The sequence below is a fragment of the Phasianus colchicus genome, chromosome 16 (assembly GCF_987193195.1).
Source record: "Phasianus colchicus chromosome 16, bPhaCol1.hap1.1, whole genome shotgun sequence".
Lineage (NCBI taxonomy): Eukaryota > Metazoa > Chordata > Aves > Galliformes > Phasianidae > Phasianus > Phasianus colchicus.
Window position 1 is genome coordinate 7,202,955 of NC_143451.1, and position 12,965 is coordinate 7,215,919.

Sequence of the window (12,965 nt, forward strand, 5' to 3'; positions counted from 1 at the left end):
CTGTATCTACACATCAACACATCTCTGAATGCAGCATTTCTACTTAGCAAATTAACCTATGTTCTACAGATGCATTTGAGATTTACCAAAGGGGTTTGCTGATAGGAATAAGATCTTCACATGCACCAGCTGAACTGACTTACTAAAGCAAACTGCCTTTGGAAGACCTAATAGGAGGAAAAACACTTTTACTTTTGCTACTTATAAATTATCCCCTGCTCTTTTATTTCCAAAGAAGCAGAAATGGATTTATGTTTGACTCTTGTCTCATTCAAAAGTGCAGAGAAAAAAAAAAAAAACAAGTAAAGCTTTGTTGCAAAAATCCAGTTCCTTTTTACAAACAAGATCCAAACTAATTTTCTAGATAGAGTTCTTAAGATCCTTTGCTTCAAAGATACAACTCTGTCCTCAGTCACTGCATTAGCTGGACAACACTCTCTTCCCAAGGATCATTCTGAAATTCTGCATCAAAAACCAAAACACAGGGAAATTCGGTCCATATAAAATTTGCTTTTCCCAACTATTTTTAGGCAGTAGTTCAGGGGGAAAATAAAGTCTATTCAGGGAATTCAGTCAAAAAAATTAGATGTGGCATATATTTACAGCTATTATTTATCCAGTTCATTATTGCAAGTTAGAATTAATAGGGAAATGGATACAGCCTTTCCTCCCTGACCATTTCTGCATCAATTAATATGTGGCTTATAACGCACAATTCTAGAAACAACTGTAGACTTAAGCAACAAATAATCAGAATAGCCATGGGCTGAAAGGCCTCTTGTAGCTAGCAGTGGCTAGATATGCCTTTTTTCCTATCCACAAGAAGAAGCCAAGCAGAAGACCAGGTGGTAATTCGGCTGGATGTTTAAGTAACACTTCACTGTATTTAAGAAGTTGCTTGTGTATTTCAGCTGCAAGAAATCATTACTTAAAATATGTATCTTGTATTTATTAAAATAGGCATCAGATGGGTGTTCCTAAAGAGTCACGAAAATTTAGAAAAGGATGAAAAGTGTCAAAAAACCCTCTAGTGACTGCAGCCTATTTCTCTACAGAAGGCTGCTTCACACTTCTTCATAGGGTAAAGAAAACACCATGAGAAAGCTCTAAACTCATCTGCTCCAGAAGGTGTAAAATACATGATGGAAGTGTGAGAGGAACCAGTAAGAGAACTGTTGGGATTTTCTCACTGAGTCCATGTATTTGAATGTCAGCAATTTTAATCTAGATCACTCATTATACAACAGAACTTACCTCTCTCAGTGTGATACCAGGAGACTCCTCAGCATGCTATATTGCTTCTGTTAGCACTCAGCAAAGCTCGGCAGGCCAACCACCTTTATGAAACCCAGGGCTAACTCCAACACATTAATTAATTTTATCAATAAATACCCTTCAAAAAGATCCCTCAAGCTCATGGTTATTACATGAGGCGTTTCTCTGCAATGTAATTTTTTGTTTGCAAACTGGGCAGGTAAACACTCAGAGTGCAGTGAGCTTCTTTGAACCAGCTCAGGCTTAACAGCTTTTATTTTTTCCACTCCCTCTTTTCCTGTTAATGCTTTTTGACAAATACACTGCATGTTAATTTTCACTGCTTATTCCCTCATGCAAAATGGGCCATTACTTCTCAGTCCCAGCAAGTTTTCTAAATGAACCAGTTTCTAGAAAGTTGGCAAGCAAAACCAAGGTTTCTGTTGAGATGGGCGCAGGTGTTTGCAGTATGACATTTGGGATATTACCTGACTGTAGCTGATGCAGTTACAGGTTTGTCAAGCACAGCTGATGGCAGAGGAGTAAGCAAAGCAAGCTGGCATTACTTGAGAAAGCGCTACCTACTGTTGTTAAAATTAACACAGAAAATACCTTTCCATAGAGTAGGCTTTTCTTTTATAGCCATCCGAGTGGAAGAGAATTTGAAGAACATTACTGCATAATCACTCAGTGATAGGGATGCCATACCTGATTGCAGAAGTAGCACAGTGAAACATTTTATGAGAAAAGATGATTTATCAAAGCCTTCTCTTGCTCTTTTTTCAACCCAGATAGAATCCTGGAATTTGACACTTTTCAAGGCTTTTGCTCCCCAGGGAAGCTCCATCTTTCTGGTCAATGAATATTTACCTACATAAAGCAGATTAGCACTAGAAACAGCTCTACAAGCCCACATGCCCCCAACCCAGCCTGGAGACCATGCATGATATGAATCACAGAGCCACTTCCCAGTCCACCACCTCTCAGCCAACCTTCCTCCTTGCCAGGTGAGCATCGCAGTCCCCTGGTTACCAACCAGAAGTCAGAGACATTTAACAGCATAATGGAGTCTCTCTTAGGAAACTGTGGGGAAGCTTTGTCAGAAGAGAACAACCAAAGAGAGGTTAGTGAGAGCAGATAGTGATTTCTTATGTAAGACAAAGGCAATTCTGATTCCTGACCATCCCGTTTCTTTGTCTTCAATATCAGAATACAGGCAAAAATACTTGCTAGTGGAAAAAAGGCTCTTGTTCTGTGAAACAATAGCTTCATGACATGTGTTTGCAAAACTTGAAGATGTCATGAGAAACTGCATAATTAGCAAATCCTTTACACTCCCTTCACACATATACACATCTAACTCCACTATTTGGCCTGTCTCAAACAGCTCTCCTCACACACAGCAACTTTGTTAATCACCCTCTGCTACCCGCTCCGAAATAAATCTCAGCTCCAATTTCTGGAGGTACTTCCTTCATCCATTCCATTGCCTAGGCTGCTGCAACTACTCCAGAATTTTGCATGGAGCTCCCTGCTCCAGCCCCTGCAGCTCTCTTCAGGCTGTCTTGTCTGTCACCTTCGCAAAGCAAAGTGCTTGCTCTACTCCTTGCACAGCTGCCAAAGAACTTTAAGCCAGTGCTGTACAGCCAAGCATACATGGCAGGAAGCATTACTGAAATAATGCTGGAGCATCCTATGTTGGCAGCTTATTGAGAGAGCCCAGCTTGGACCCCTGCTATCGGTGATTTACAGGGCATGTACACAGCTGACCTTTTCTTTTGTTTAGACCCATGGTCAGGGCTGGCAAACATCCCACACACTGAACAGTAATTAGCATACTCAGCTAATTAACCCCTTCTCAACAACAGCCCTGCATCTTCAGGCACCATTCAGTAACACCGTTATTCAGTATCCCCACAAATGGGACACTGACACGTGTTCTAAACGCTGCAGTAGTCTACTCATCATCTCAGTTAAGAGAAAAGAATATTCCTCAGAAACAAATTATGAGCAGAAACATTTGATAGTTGCATGACAATGTCAAGGAAGGTTGATTTCAATGGTGAGGCACAAGGTTGCATCTGCTGAACTTCTGCCTTCTGGGCAGAAAAGTCCATAGCACCTCTAAAAATTCTAAGTTTACTCAACTAGAAAAACTAAAAATAAAGCCAAACATTAATGATGTGGCAGACTGACACTCACAGATGCTGAAATCCAATGCACGTCAATGCTGACCTAGAACAACTGATAACACAAGGGAGTACATCATCACCTCACAGCCCATACACTGCTGTATATAACACAGGGGCACTTTACTGGCTTGCAAAACAAAACAGCTGCTGTAAGTGCTAGCACAATTACAACTGTCTTCTCTTTCTGCAGTCCTCATAACAGACAGAAATGAGAAACCTTTGTCATTCCTCCCAAGGTTATTTGTGCACTCCCACACAAGAAAATACCAAACAGTGTGAGTATGAACCTGATGAAAATTATGAGTCACAGTTTTAGAAAAGACCAGGAGCATTTTCTAAAGGAGCAAGCGCAGCTGGTACAGGCACTGGTCCTGCTCCAACTCACACTTTTAAAATAACATGAAGTCTGGAGGGACTGATGCACTTCTCAAAGCCTGGTGTCCATGCCCAGTACCAGCCCGGGCCCCACACCTGCAGATGACTTCTGATGTTTTCCACACACATCAGCACCACACAGATCAGCTGTGTGAGAAGCAGCGCACAGCAGCTTCTAAGACTGCAGAGCAGCTACTGCTGCAGCAGCAACAGCTTCACACAGACAGACTGTGTCAGATGTTCCTTCTGGATAGCAGTTCCATGCTTTCCCATGAGGCAAGCAATTCTGGCAGCCCCTGAAGCTGCAGCCTCATACAGGAACAGCTGAAGCTTCAGGAGACAAACGATGCCTGCCCAGTCATCATCTTTAGAAGCAGAAACCACAGATGTAGTAGATCCACTGCTGGATACCATGTTCAGATGCCTGCAAGCTCTCAAGCAATTCATAAAGGAATTAACTGTAAGATCTGTAAAGCGGGTCCTCGTTGGAATAAACCAGGAGATTTCCTTTGTTCACTCCAGTGTACAAAAGAATTAAAAATAGTCTATGCTAAGGTAATTCTTCTGTATGAAAATCCATTTTCTACCACAAAAATACTGAACCCAGGACCCAAATTCCAATGTCTGTAAAGAGTATTATGGCTAGCATCATACCAATTAAGCCATTCTTAAATGTATCAAGCAGTTGTACAATGATGTAGTAACATCTTCCTGAATATTCAGAAGATCAGTTTATCAAAACTGCTCATCTCAGAGGGATCATTAGGAAGTGCAGTTCTCATTCTAAACTGTAACTTCCAATCACTACTGATCATTCTACAAATATACTCCTGTGCTTATCCCACAGCTTACCTCATTTCCCAGATGACTGATGCAGTCTCCAGCTTCACTCATTTCCTCAGTTCTGACTTATGCATGAACATAAATAATTACAGCACACTGAAAACCAAAGTTATAAGGAACATCAAATAAATAAGATTTATTCGTACCAACAAGGTTTATATGAGGTAAAGCCGAAATTCTATCATAAAGTTGCATCCATTTTTCACATCCACTTTCAATACAAAAACTCTATTTTAAAATAAGCCTAAAATTGATCTGTAATACTTAAGCTTTTAGTTTCTCATCATCTCTATTTCTATTTCAATTGCTTAAATGTACAGGATAGGATCTAACTTAAACCAGTTTTTAAACATTCTTGTTAAATCAAAAGTATTTCCTCCAAACTAAGGCATCATAAATAGAAATTCATTAGATCCAGTTAAATTTACTTACTAGAAATCAGGCAAAATACATAGCTTCAAGTGAGCTTTTAAATGAATGTTGAATTTGCCAACTTCAGCTTTCGTCATCAGTGTGAAGAAGAAGAAAAAAATGGAGGCAATGGTTAGAGCTCTCCATGCTTAAGGGCAATCAACAACACATGATTTCATCTCAGTTTGGACATGCTTCCCTCTGAAGAGGATAGAGACATGTTTCCAAAGAACCCTCTCACTATTCCAGTGGCACATTGATTCTACAACACAGTTTTTAGCTTCATGTCATCCCTATGCTCAGCACATGAAGTTGTGTAATTCATGAGCACACATGAAAACGCAGAAAGTTGCTTGATTTCTGAAGTCTGCTCTGTTCCCTTAGTACACCTTCATGTACTGCCCAAAACCCTGAACATTCCTGTAAAGGTGCATTATAAAAAGTCTCCTTCTGTCCAGGCAGCCTTGACTGCCTGCAATAGCATGCTTACTTAATGCTGGCACTTAACCACGTGTTGGAAGCAAGGCAGATAGTGGTGGGAACACTGCCTTGCTACCATAAAGATACAGCCAGGAAAATCTGCAGAGTAGACAAAGAAAGAAAATCTTTACCTGAGCTCTTAATTCACATTAAAATTAAAAGAAACACCTGCCACAGAACAAATACAACTTATCTCCAGGATAGCTGCATATGAGAAAAACCAAAATTCATTTACATATCTTAACAGCAAAACATGGCCCGGAGAAATTCAGCTCCATATACTTTAGACAAGTCGCTCCAAAAATGAGAAAAAGCTACAATCAAAAGTTTCCCTTTCCCAGTGCTACTGCATCTAAAAGATACACAACCTCTTTAATAAAATCTGTCTTTGAGCCAGCAGCTACATATTCTACAAGCCACAGGTAAATGGAACCGTGTGTTATATTACAGATTGGTGATCTGAAGCTTAAACCAAATATTTACATAGTCGTGATGATCAGCTTTAATTTTGGAAGTGTTGCTGCAGATCTCCACCTGAGAGTGCTGTCACTGCAAACTCCTGGCAGGAGGTTCAGGAGAGTGAAAACATCACAGTGAGTTACTCACAGGAGAGTAGGAAGAGATAATGAACTTGCACAAATAGCCCTCTCAGGTGCAGCCTCACAGAATCACTTGGAGGTGGGACACAACCCAGACCGACAGCACATAAAAATTCTGGAGTCAGAGACGAAGGCAGAATCTAAGTGCCAAGAAGCAAGAGCTGGATACTCAGCATTTTGAAGCACCTTTTGGCAGAGAACTCCAGTAGAGTGCAGAGCCCTGAGGCTTTCCGTATTGCAGGGGAAATGAAAACTTCTAACGCTGCAACAAGAAATGCAAAAGAAGTATTTTAAGAAAAGTAACTCTAACATGAAAAGTAGAAACAATCATCCCACACTTCCATGCCTTGTTCTATACATCCTATCTGAAAAGCTATCTCCCACGCACAAAATAGGAGGAGGATGGTCTCACATACACTTTACAGGTTAAATTAGGAGCTTTATCATCTTCATTTTTTGTTACATATGTCAAGTAATTAAAGAAGCAGAAGTTGCTGGATTTCAAGAAACACACCCCAAGTATAAAGCAGCAGCTTGTGCACAGCTGTACCCTGCGAGGCTAGTTCCAAACAGACAACTCCTGCCTATCTTCTTCGTTAAAACAAGGCAATCACTCTGAAAGAACTGTCACCATAAATGTAGCTGTAACTTGCACTTTTGACATGTCACAGATTTGAATCACCTGAAATGAATGTTAAAAAAAAGAAAATGTTGCTGTGTTTACAAATACCTTGCTGCGAGCAATCTACTATAAAAGCAAAATAACCGCTGGCCATTGTTTTTGTTTCTAGCCATGTGTATTCAAGGAAGCATTCAAGTATCTGTTTATCATTTTAACATTTGTTAGGTTCCCTACAATGAAGCAGGGACCTGCAGACAAATGTCAAGTGCCTCTGTTATCTTCAGCTTACACAAAGCATATGAATCATCATGCCATCACACACACACAAACCCAAAAGCCTGATGGCAGTTCTGTTTCAGATCTCTCCCTAAAACTTATCTTTCATAAGTCATCTGAGAAGTGTTCCCCTAGATTTAGCCACAGCTCAGCTCGTTACAAACCACAAACAATGCACTGACATACTGCCTCATCTTAAAGACTGCACTTTGTCTAATTTTCAAGAGAGTTCAATCTCATTTGTCAATACACAAGGTATAAATAAAAAAATACTGGGATAAGCGTCATGTATCACCTATGGCAGCTGGCAAAGGCTTGAAACTGCTGCCCAGAGGCTCCCAAAGCTGGGTGGTTTGTTCTCACCCTCTTCTTGTGTTTTGACTGACAGCCCTGCCAAGAGGGAATCCTTTGCATTAAACCTAATTGTTTCACTGACATGCTGCCAAACAGACACCTCCATTACACCCCTGATGTGCCAGGGAGAGTTACAGCTTTTATTTGGACTTCCTGAAAACTACACAGTAGTGCATGCCAAGATGGGGTCCTGACATTATTTACAAGTCAAAGGAGGCAAGCTAGCAGTTATCTTTAAACAGAGTGCTGTTCCTCTTTCTTTAAGAAGATCCCTGATTCCCAGAGAGCAGCAGTAAATTGTACCGACTCCATCAGCGGTGTCCTGGGCAAAAAGGATCTTTTGTAGCACTGTACTACCTGTCACAGCACACAAACAGAAAGTTTAGCACTGTGCTTAGACACTTGTATGGTACATAGTGGCCTATTGGTTCTTCATGTAAATACAGTCCATTTTTACCTTCTTTTAACATGAGACTGAGGAAAATATCTTTACAATGGCAAACAGTGCTTATTTTGCATTACAGCTGTGCAGCTAAGTTCAATGGATTTAAATGCACATACTATATAAAAGGCATTTATCTTAATAATTATGACTTACTAATCACGTGATTAGCAGAAAATGCATTTGTGCAGGTGATAATGTCAGTTTTTTTCTCTATTTATGATGGTACCTCATACACCAACTTTTCCTGTGTAACCAAACACTGTCCATAGCCTTGCCAATATTATCAATTCAGATTCTGATTTTATAGTTTGAACTAAGACCATTATCAGTAATTAACATTAGCAAGTTTAGAGGAAAAGCATAACAGAAAGAAGCAACAAGCTTTCTGTTCCTGGATTAACACCATTTCATTCGATAGCATAATTGCTGCATGACTTATTTTGCACACTGCCTCATTAGACAAAACACTCATTTTGTCTGTCTTCCACAGACACGCTCTGGTAGCATTCACATACTGGACACAAATTGTCTCCTTCAGAGACATGGCCATGGCACACACCACTGTGGTCGCTTTTTAATTTTGCAAGCATCCAACACTACATCATCCAACTTCAGTTTGTTAAGCCTTTTCCCTCAGAGCGTGTTTTGCTCTGGAGGCTCTCCTGTGCTGTGCCCACCCTCCTCAAAAAGCACAGAATAAGAACTGAGAGCAGTACACTGTTGCAGTCATTAGGTTACTAACATGTAAAGTTTTTTGATTAATGACAATTAGTGTCACACGTGATGTTCTGAACTTTTCCATCACAAGTAAATTATGGTGTTATGCAGTAATATCTCAGGATCAATAAAGAGGTTTTCTTTTCTTTTAGTATTTCACACACTGGTACAGAAAGAAGCACAAGTTGAGAGGAATATATACTTTGAATGGAAAACCATCATTCAAGACTCCATATGCTATTCTGCTTTGTCTATATGCCCACATATCTGCCATCCACTGCAACTTGCAGTGGACTCACAATGGTACAGGAGTATTTGCAGAGAAAAACATTCTAGCACTTGCTTATAGTATCAGTGTCGGCATAACATTTCAACATGTTTCAGCATACACCTCTAACAAGATTGATCTACCCCAGAAAGATGCGTCTCAGTGGAAAAAAAGTGAACATGTTCTAGGCTTCTTCTCAATGCCGCGCAACCACATGAATCCTAAGATAAGCTACAGAGAAAGAAACAGCAGTTTGTTTTATTCCCTGTTTCATCTTTCCAAGAATCAGAAACTACTGTTTACAAAACAATCAAATGTTACAAAAGAGAAGCAATTCGTCGCCTATACATTATTTCTTAGATATGTGCTGCCATGATGAATTACTCCAACATGAAAGTCAGGTTACCTGACAAGAGCCACGGCTATGAGCAGCTAATAGATTGTCTATTGGAAATACCTAGTAATGTAAAATTAGTGTTCATACCCAGTATTGTATTAGGACAGTTGTTCTCAGTTGGGATTTCCAGCTTATTTACTTGACGCTCTTTCTGCAGCAGTAGGAAGCTTCATTACTCAATACTTCAAGTGAGACAGCTCCCAAAGATAAACAGATCAGCAGAAATTAATCAACATGGCAGATGTTATAAACCCCAGAGGAAAAATAAAAATAAAAATAGGTTTTCCTAAACCTGGTAAAGTCAATAAGAGGCTGTGCTCACTAAATCAGCCTGGATAACGTGGGTAAGGTTACAACAGTGCCATAGTGGAACAGTACGTTGGGTTAGTGATTCTATTATTTTTTTTCCCCTAATGAAGAATTTCCCTTTCAATTGGCAGAAACAACCTTTCTGACAGTATGAGCAATAGGGTCCTGCGAGTCATTGTCATAATGCTTAGGTTAGTCACTTCTTCCAAATCTGCATGGTCACTACTGTCTACTGCTTCAACCCCAAAATTTTACCAAAGTATCAGAATTCTGAGCAAGGAGTACACAGAATAAGCTAACACTGTAGCATGGTCCAACAGCCTGTCTGAAACTATCAAAATAGCTGGTTTTCTTAAATCAGATGTGAAGTTTAGGAAATCAGATTCTTACTGCATGGACAAAGTGCCAGTAGGAGATCTTGGCACCACAGGGAGTCATGGCTGCAACCTTCCAAATTCCTCCCACATCACAGAAATCTTTCTTCATTAGCAGCAACACTTTTTGAGCAAATTTGTGACTTACAGTAACTAACTAATCACATCTTACATACAAACTAAAATAAATCAGCAGAAGACAACATCAGAGGGCAGCTCATTTACTGCCTGTTCTTATGTGAGCAACATACTGATTATTTACACACTACTATCTGCATTTCTATTGCACTTGGGTCTTTTGAGGAGTAAAGGTTTTCCTGTATGTGTTGCAGGTATTTAAGTATCAACCTAAATGGTTGTTTGAAAATCTGGGTGCCATTTTGTGTGTATGTTTTGTTTTGACTAAAATTAGAAATTAGCAATACCTCAGGTTTTTGCATCGTCTTTCAAAACTGCCACTGAACAAGGCAGACTAAACCATTAATCTGCTGACTTGCTAAATGTTTCTTAAAGTTTTCTTTCTTGGTAGCATTTCAGACTTCACTTTGGAAGAGTATGTGGTGACTCCTTTAACTTTGCTACCCCAAGTACAGCACAAAGCACAGCTGCCATTCAGAGACATTTCCAATGAAACTGAGGCAGGAGGCCAACTCTCACTTTTAGTTCAGACTGACCATAGGCAACTCAACTGAGGCCCTGAGGGCTTCTGTGTACCAGTCAGATTAGATCAGAAGCAGCAAAGGAGAGAGAGAACGTAAAAGACGACAAACTCAAAATCCCTTTCCAAACCTCCCCTGTCAGCAGCAGGAATCAGTCTAAAGAAGAAACAGTACGGGGGAGAGGGGAGAATCAAGGCTGAAGACTTAACTGAAGAAAATAAAGCTGAATGCAGATGGGAATCATCTCAAAAAAATATCAAAAACCTTAAACCTCAATTGATAAATTAGAAAAAAAAAAAAGTCAATAAAATGATGAAAACATTCCCAACAGCATGCTTATAAGAATCGGAGAAACTACAACATTACACATGTAATTGCTAACATGCCATTAGAGCTACACTTACGAAGAAAACTACATGTGGGCATGACTCACAAAGTAGCTGGGGAGCAAGAACTGCTGTAACAAAGGTGCTGCCATGCATAACTGTCCTGTAGCTGGGAAGACAGCCCCCAGTGTTCAGAGGAAGAGTTTCCTTGGTGCATACAGAAATGATTCACAAAATTTTGCCTGCACTGGCAAGGCAGCTTTATTGCATTATCTGTGCTAATTCTCTTCCATAAAGTCAGTGAAAATAAATGCTAAATAATGCCGGCTTTGCTAATTCAAAGATTAAGCCATCTCCTTCAAAAAAGAAATCCATGAACTTGTGCCTGGAAGAGGAATCCACCACATTACAACAACATTTTCCAGCTCTTCACATTGCCTTATTCTAACAATGAGAATACAAATAGAGCATGCTTCTATTTCTTGTTCAAAATGAGGTGCATCCTATATTTTATACCTTCAAATCCACTCCTCTTACCTCCACTGCAAGAATACAAGCATCTTCGCACAAACAGCAAAACCTCTAAGAAGATACTTTAAAAATTGTATTTTTCTTTTCTCCCAAAAGCACAAGTAGGAGTGCCTTAAAAAATTTTCCAAAGCATTTTCTCACCTGCCTGGGCCTTTTCTTTCCACTTGGCCACATATTCTCCTTAATAAGCATTTTATCACAAAATAATTGGCTGGTGCAGGTCCCTGAAAATGAAACAGCTGTAACAGGCAAACAGATTATGATAATTCTGGTATTAATGAAGTCTGGAAGAAGCCTAAATTGCTTCAGGGAAGAAGCAAGCTTGGTCACTTTGAAACAGAATTTTATCCAATTTGCTGTTCAGTCATTTCTAGAGCAAAAACTTATTTATAAACAGTTTTACCCATGTGTTGCAGACCATATGTAACATTCATTAGCACATCACTTCAGCCTTGCTCTCCGGAACTAAATTATCAGTAAGGATTTAGAATGTTTCATAAAAGTATTTTAGGAAGAAAATTCCATTCCTGCAAGGACATCATTTCAGTCCTTTAAGCATTGCTGCACAGAATGGCATACAAATAGTGAAGCATAACTAATGTCTTTATAGTCTTCCCTCACTAATGTTCTGCTGTGGATGTATTGTCATGCCCTGTATTTGCAGCAGAGCCCCTCAGATGCAGAGAATACATTTTGACCCCGCTTGAGTCTGCACAGAATTTACAGATTATGAAATGCTCTTCCTTCTCCAGCCTTATATAAGATCTGTTCAATAATAAAATCAAACTCTCAGCAAAAGAAACACTAATTTGCAGTTGCTCAAGACCGGAGGCCAAGCACAGTGTCTCTGAGGAACCCCTCTCAGCTGTCAGCGGTGCAAGCTGTGAGGAAGCACCTGCAATCCTCAATTCCTGAGGCAGCTGTGAGGGCAAGCACTAGCCTGGGGGAAACAGCCAGGAGAGATTTTCAAAGTTTAAAGCTATATTGGTAACATCTCACTGAGCCTTTCAAAGTCTCTTAGTTCCAGACAACCCCGAACAGCAGCAGGAACTCCTGCACTGCCCTGTGCTGCAGGGCAAATGGCGGCCCTGAGGCCCAGCACACCACGCTTGCCCTGCAGCAATCCATCCTATGCCTCAGGGCCAGGTGTCCACCTGGAGGGATCATGTTTGCCCCAAGTACACTCAGGAGTGAGCTAACACTTACTTATTACAGCAATTTCTGCTTTCTCGATATGGTTACATGCAACAATCTTGCTATCATCACCTCTCTTAGTGAAATCGCTGCATGGGTATTAACTCCTGGCACATTACATTTTCCCTTTCTGTGATGGCACTCACTAGAAACCCTTTCTCCAGAGCACAAGCAAGAATTAATGGGATTTTGTTTAGTAAACCAAACTTTTGAGTAAGCCAGCATTTTCAGCAAGTCAGTTCTCAGTGCCTGAGGCAGCTACTGCTAGGCCTGGAAATCCTTACTATTTACAGAGACAAAAACACTACCACAAACTTGAAGTTTAAAGTGTATACTGGA

The 12,965-nt window shown here is 40.1% G+C and overlaps 1 protein-coding gene across 5 annotated transcripts in view; it reads right to left on the reverse strand.

Moving 5' to 3' along the window:
• GRIN2A (glutamate ionotropic receptor NMDA type subunit 2A) overlaps positions 1–12,965 on the reverse strand; it is a 163,839-nt gene that overhangs the window by 130,751 nt on the left and 20,123 nt on the right. The window contains exon 1 of one of the 5 annotated variants that reach the window (XM_090151239.1): positions 11,439–11,578. The exons of 3 other annotated variants lie outside the window; for them this stretch is intronic. Coding sequence is in view for 1 of the 2 variants with exons in the window: in XM_090151238.1 (XP_090007364.1) it covers positions 4,674–4,715 (42 nt within the window). In the remaining variant the exon portion in view is untranslated. Of the gene's footprint in view, positions 1–4,673; positions 4,758–11,438; positions 11,579–12,965 lie in introns of those variants that run through there. One more of the 5 variants, XM_090151238.1, reaches the window with a different exon arrangement.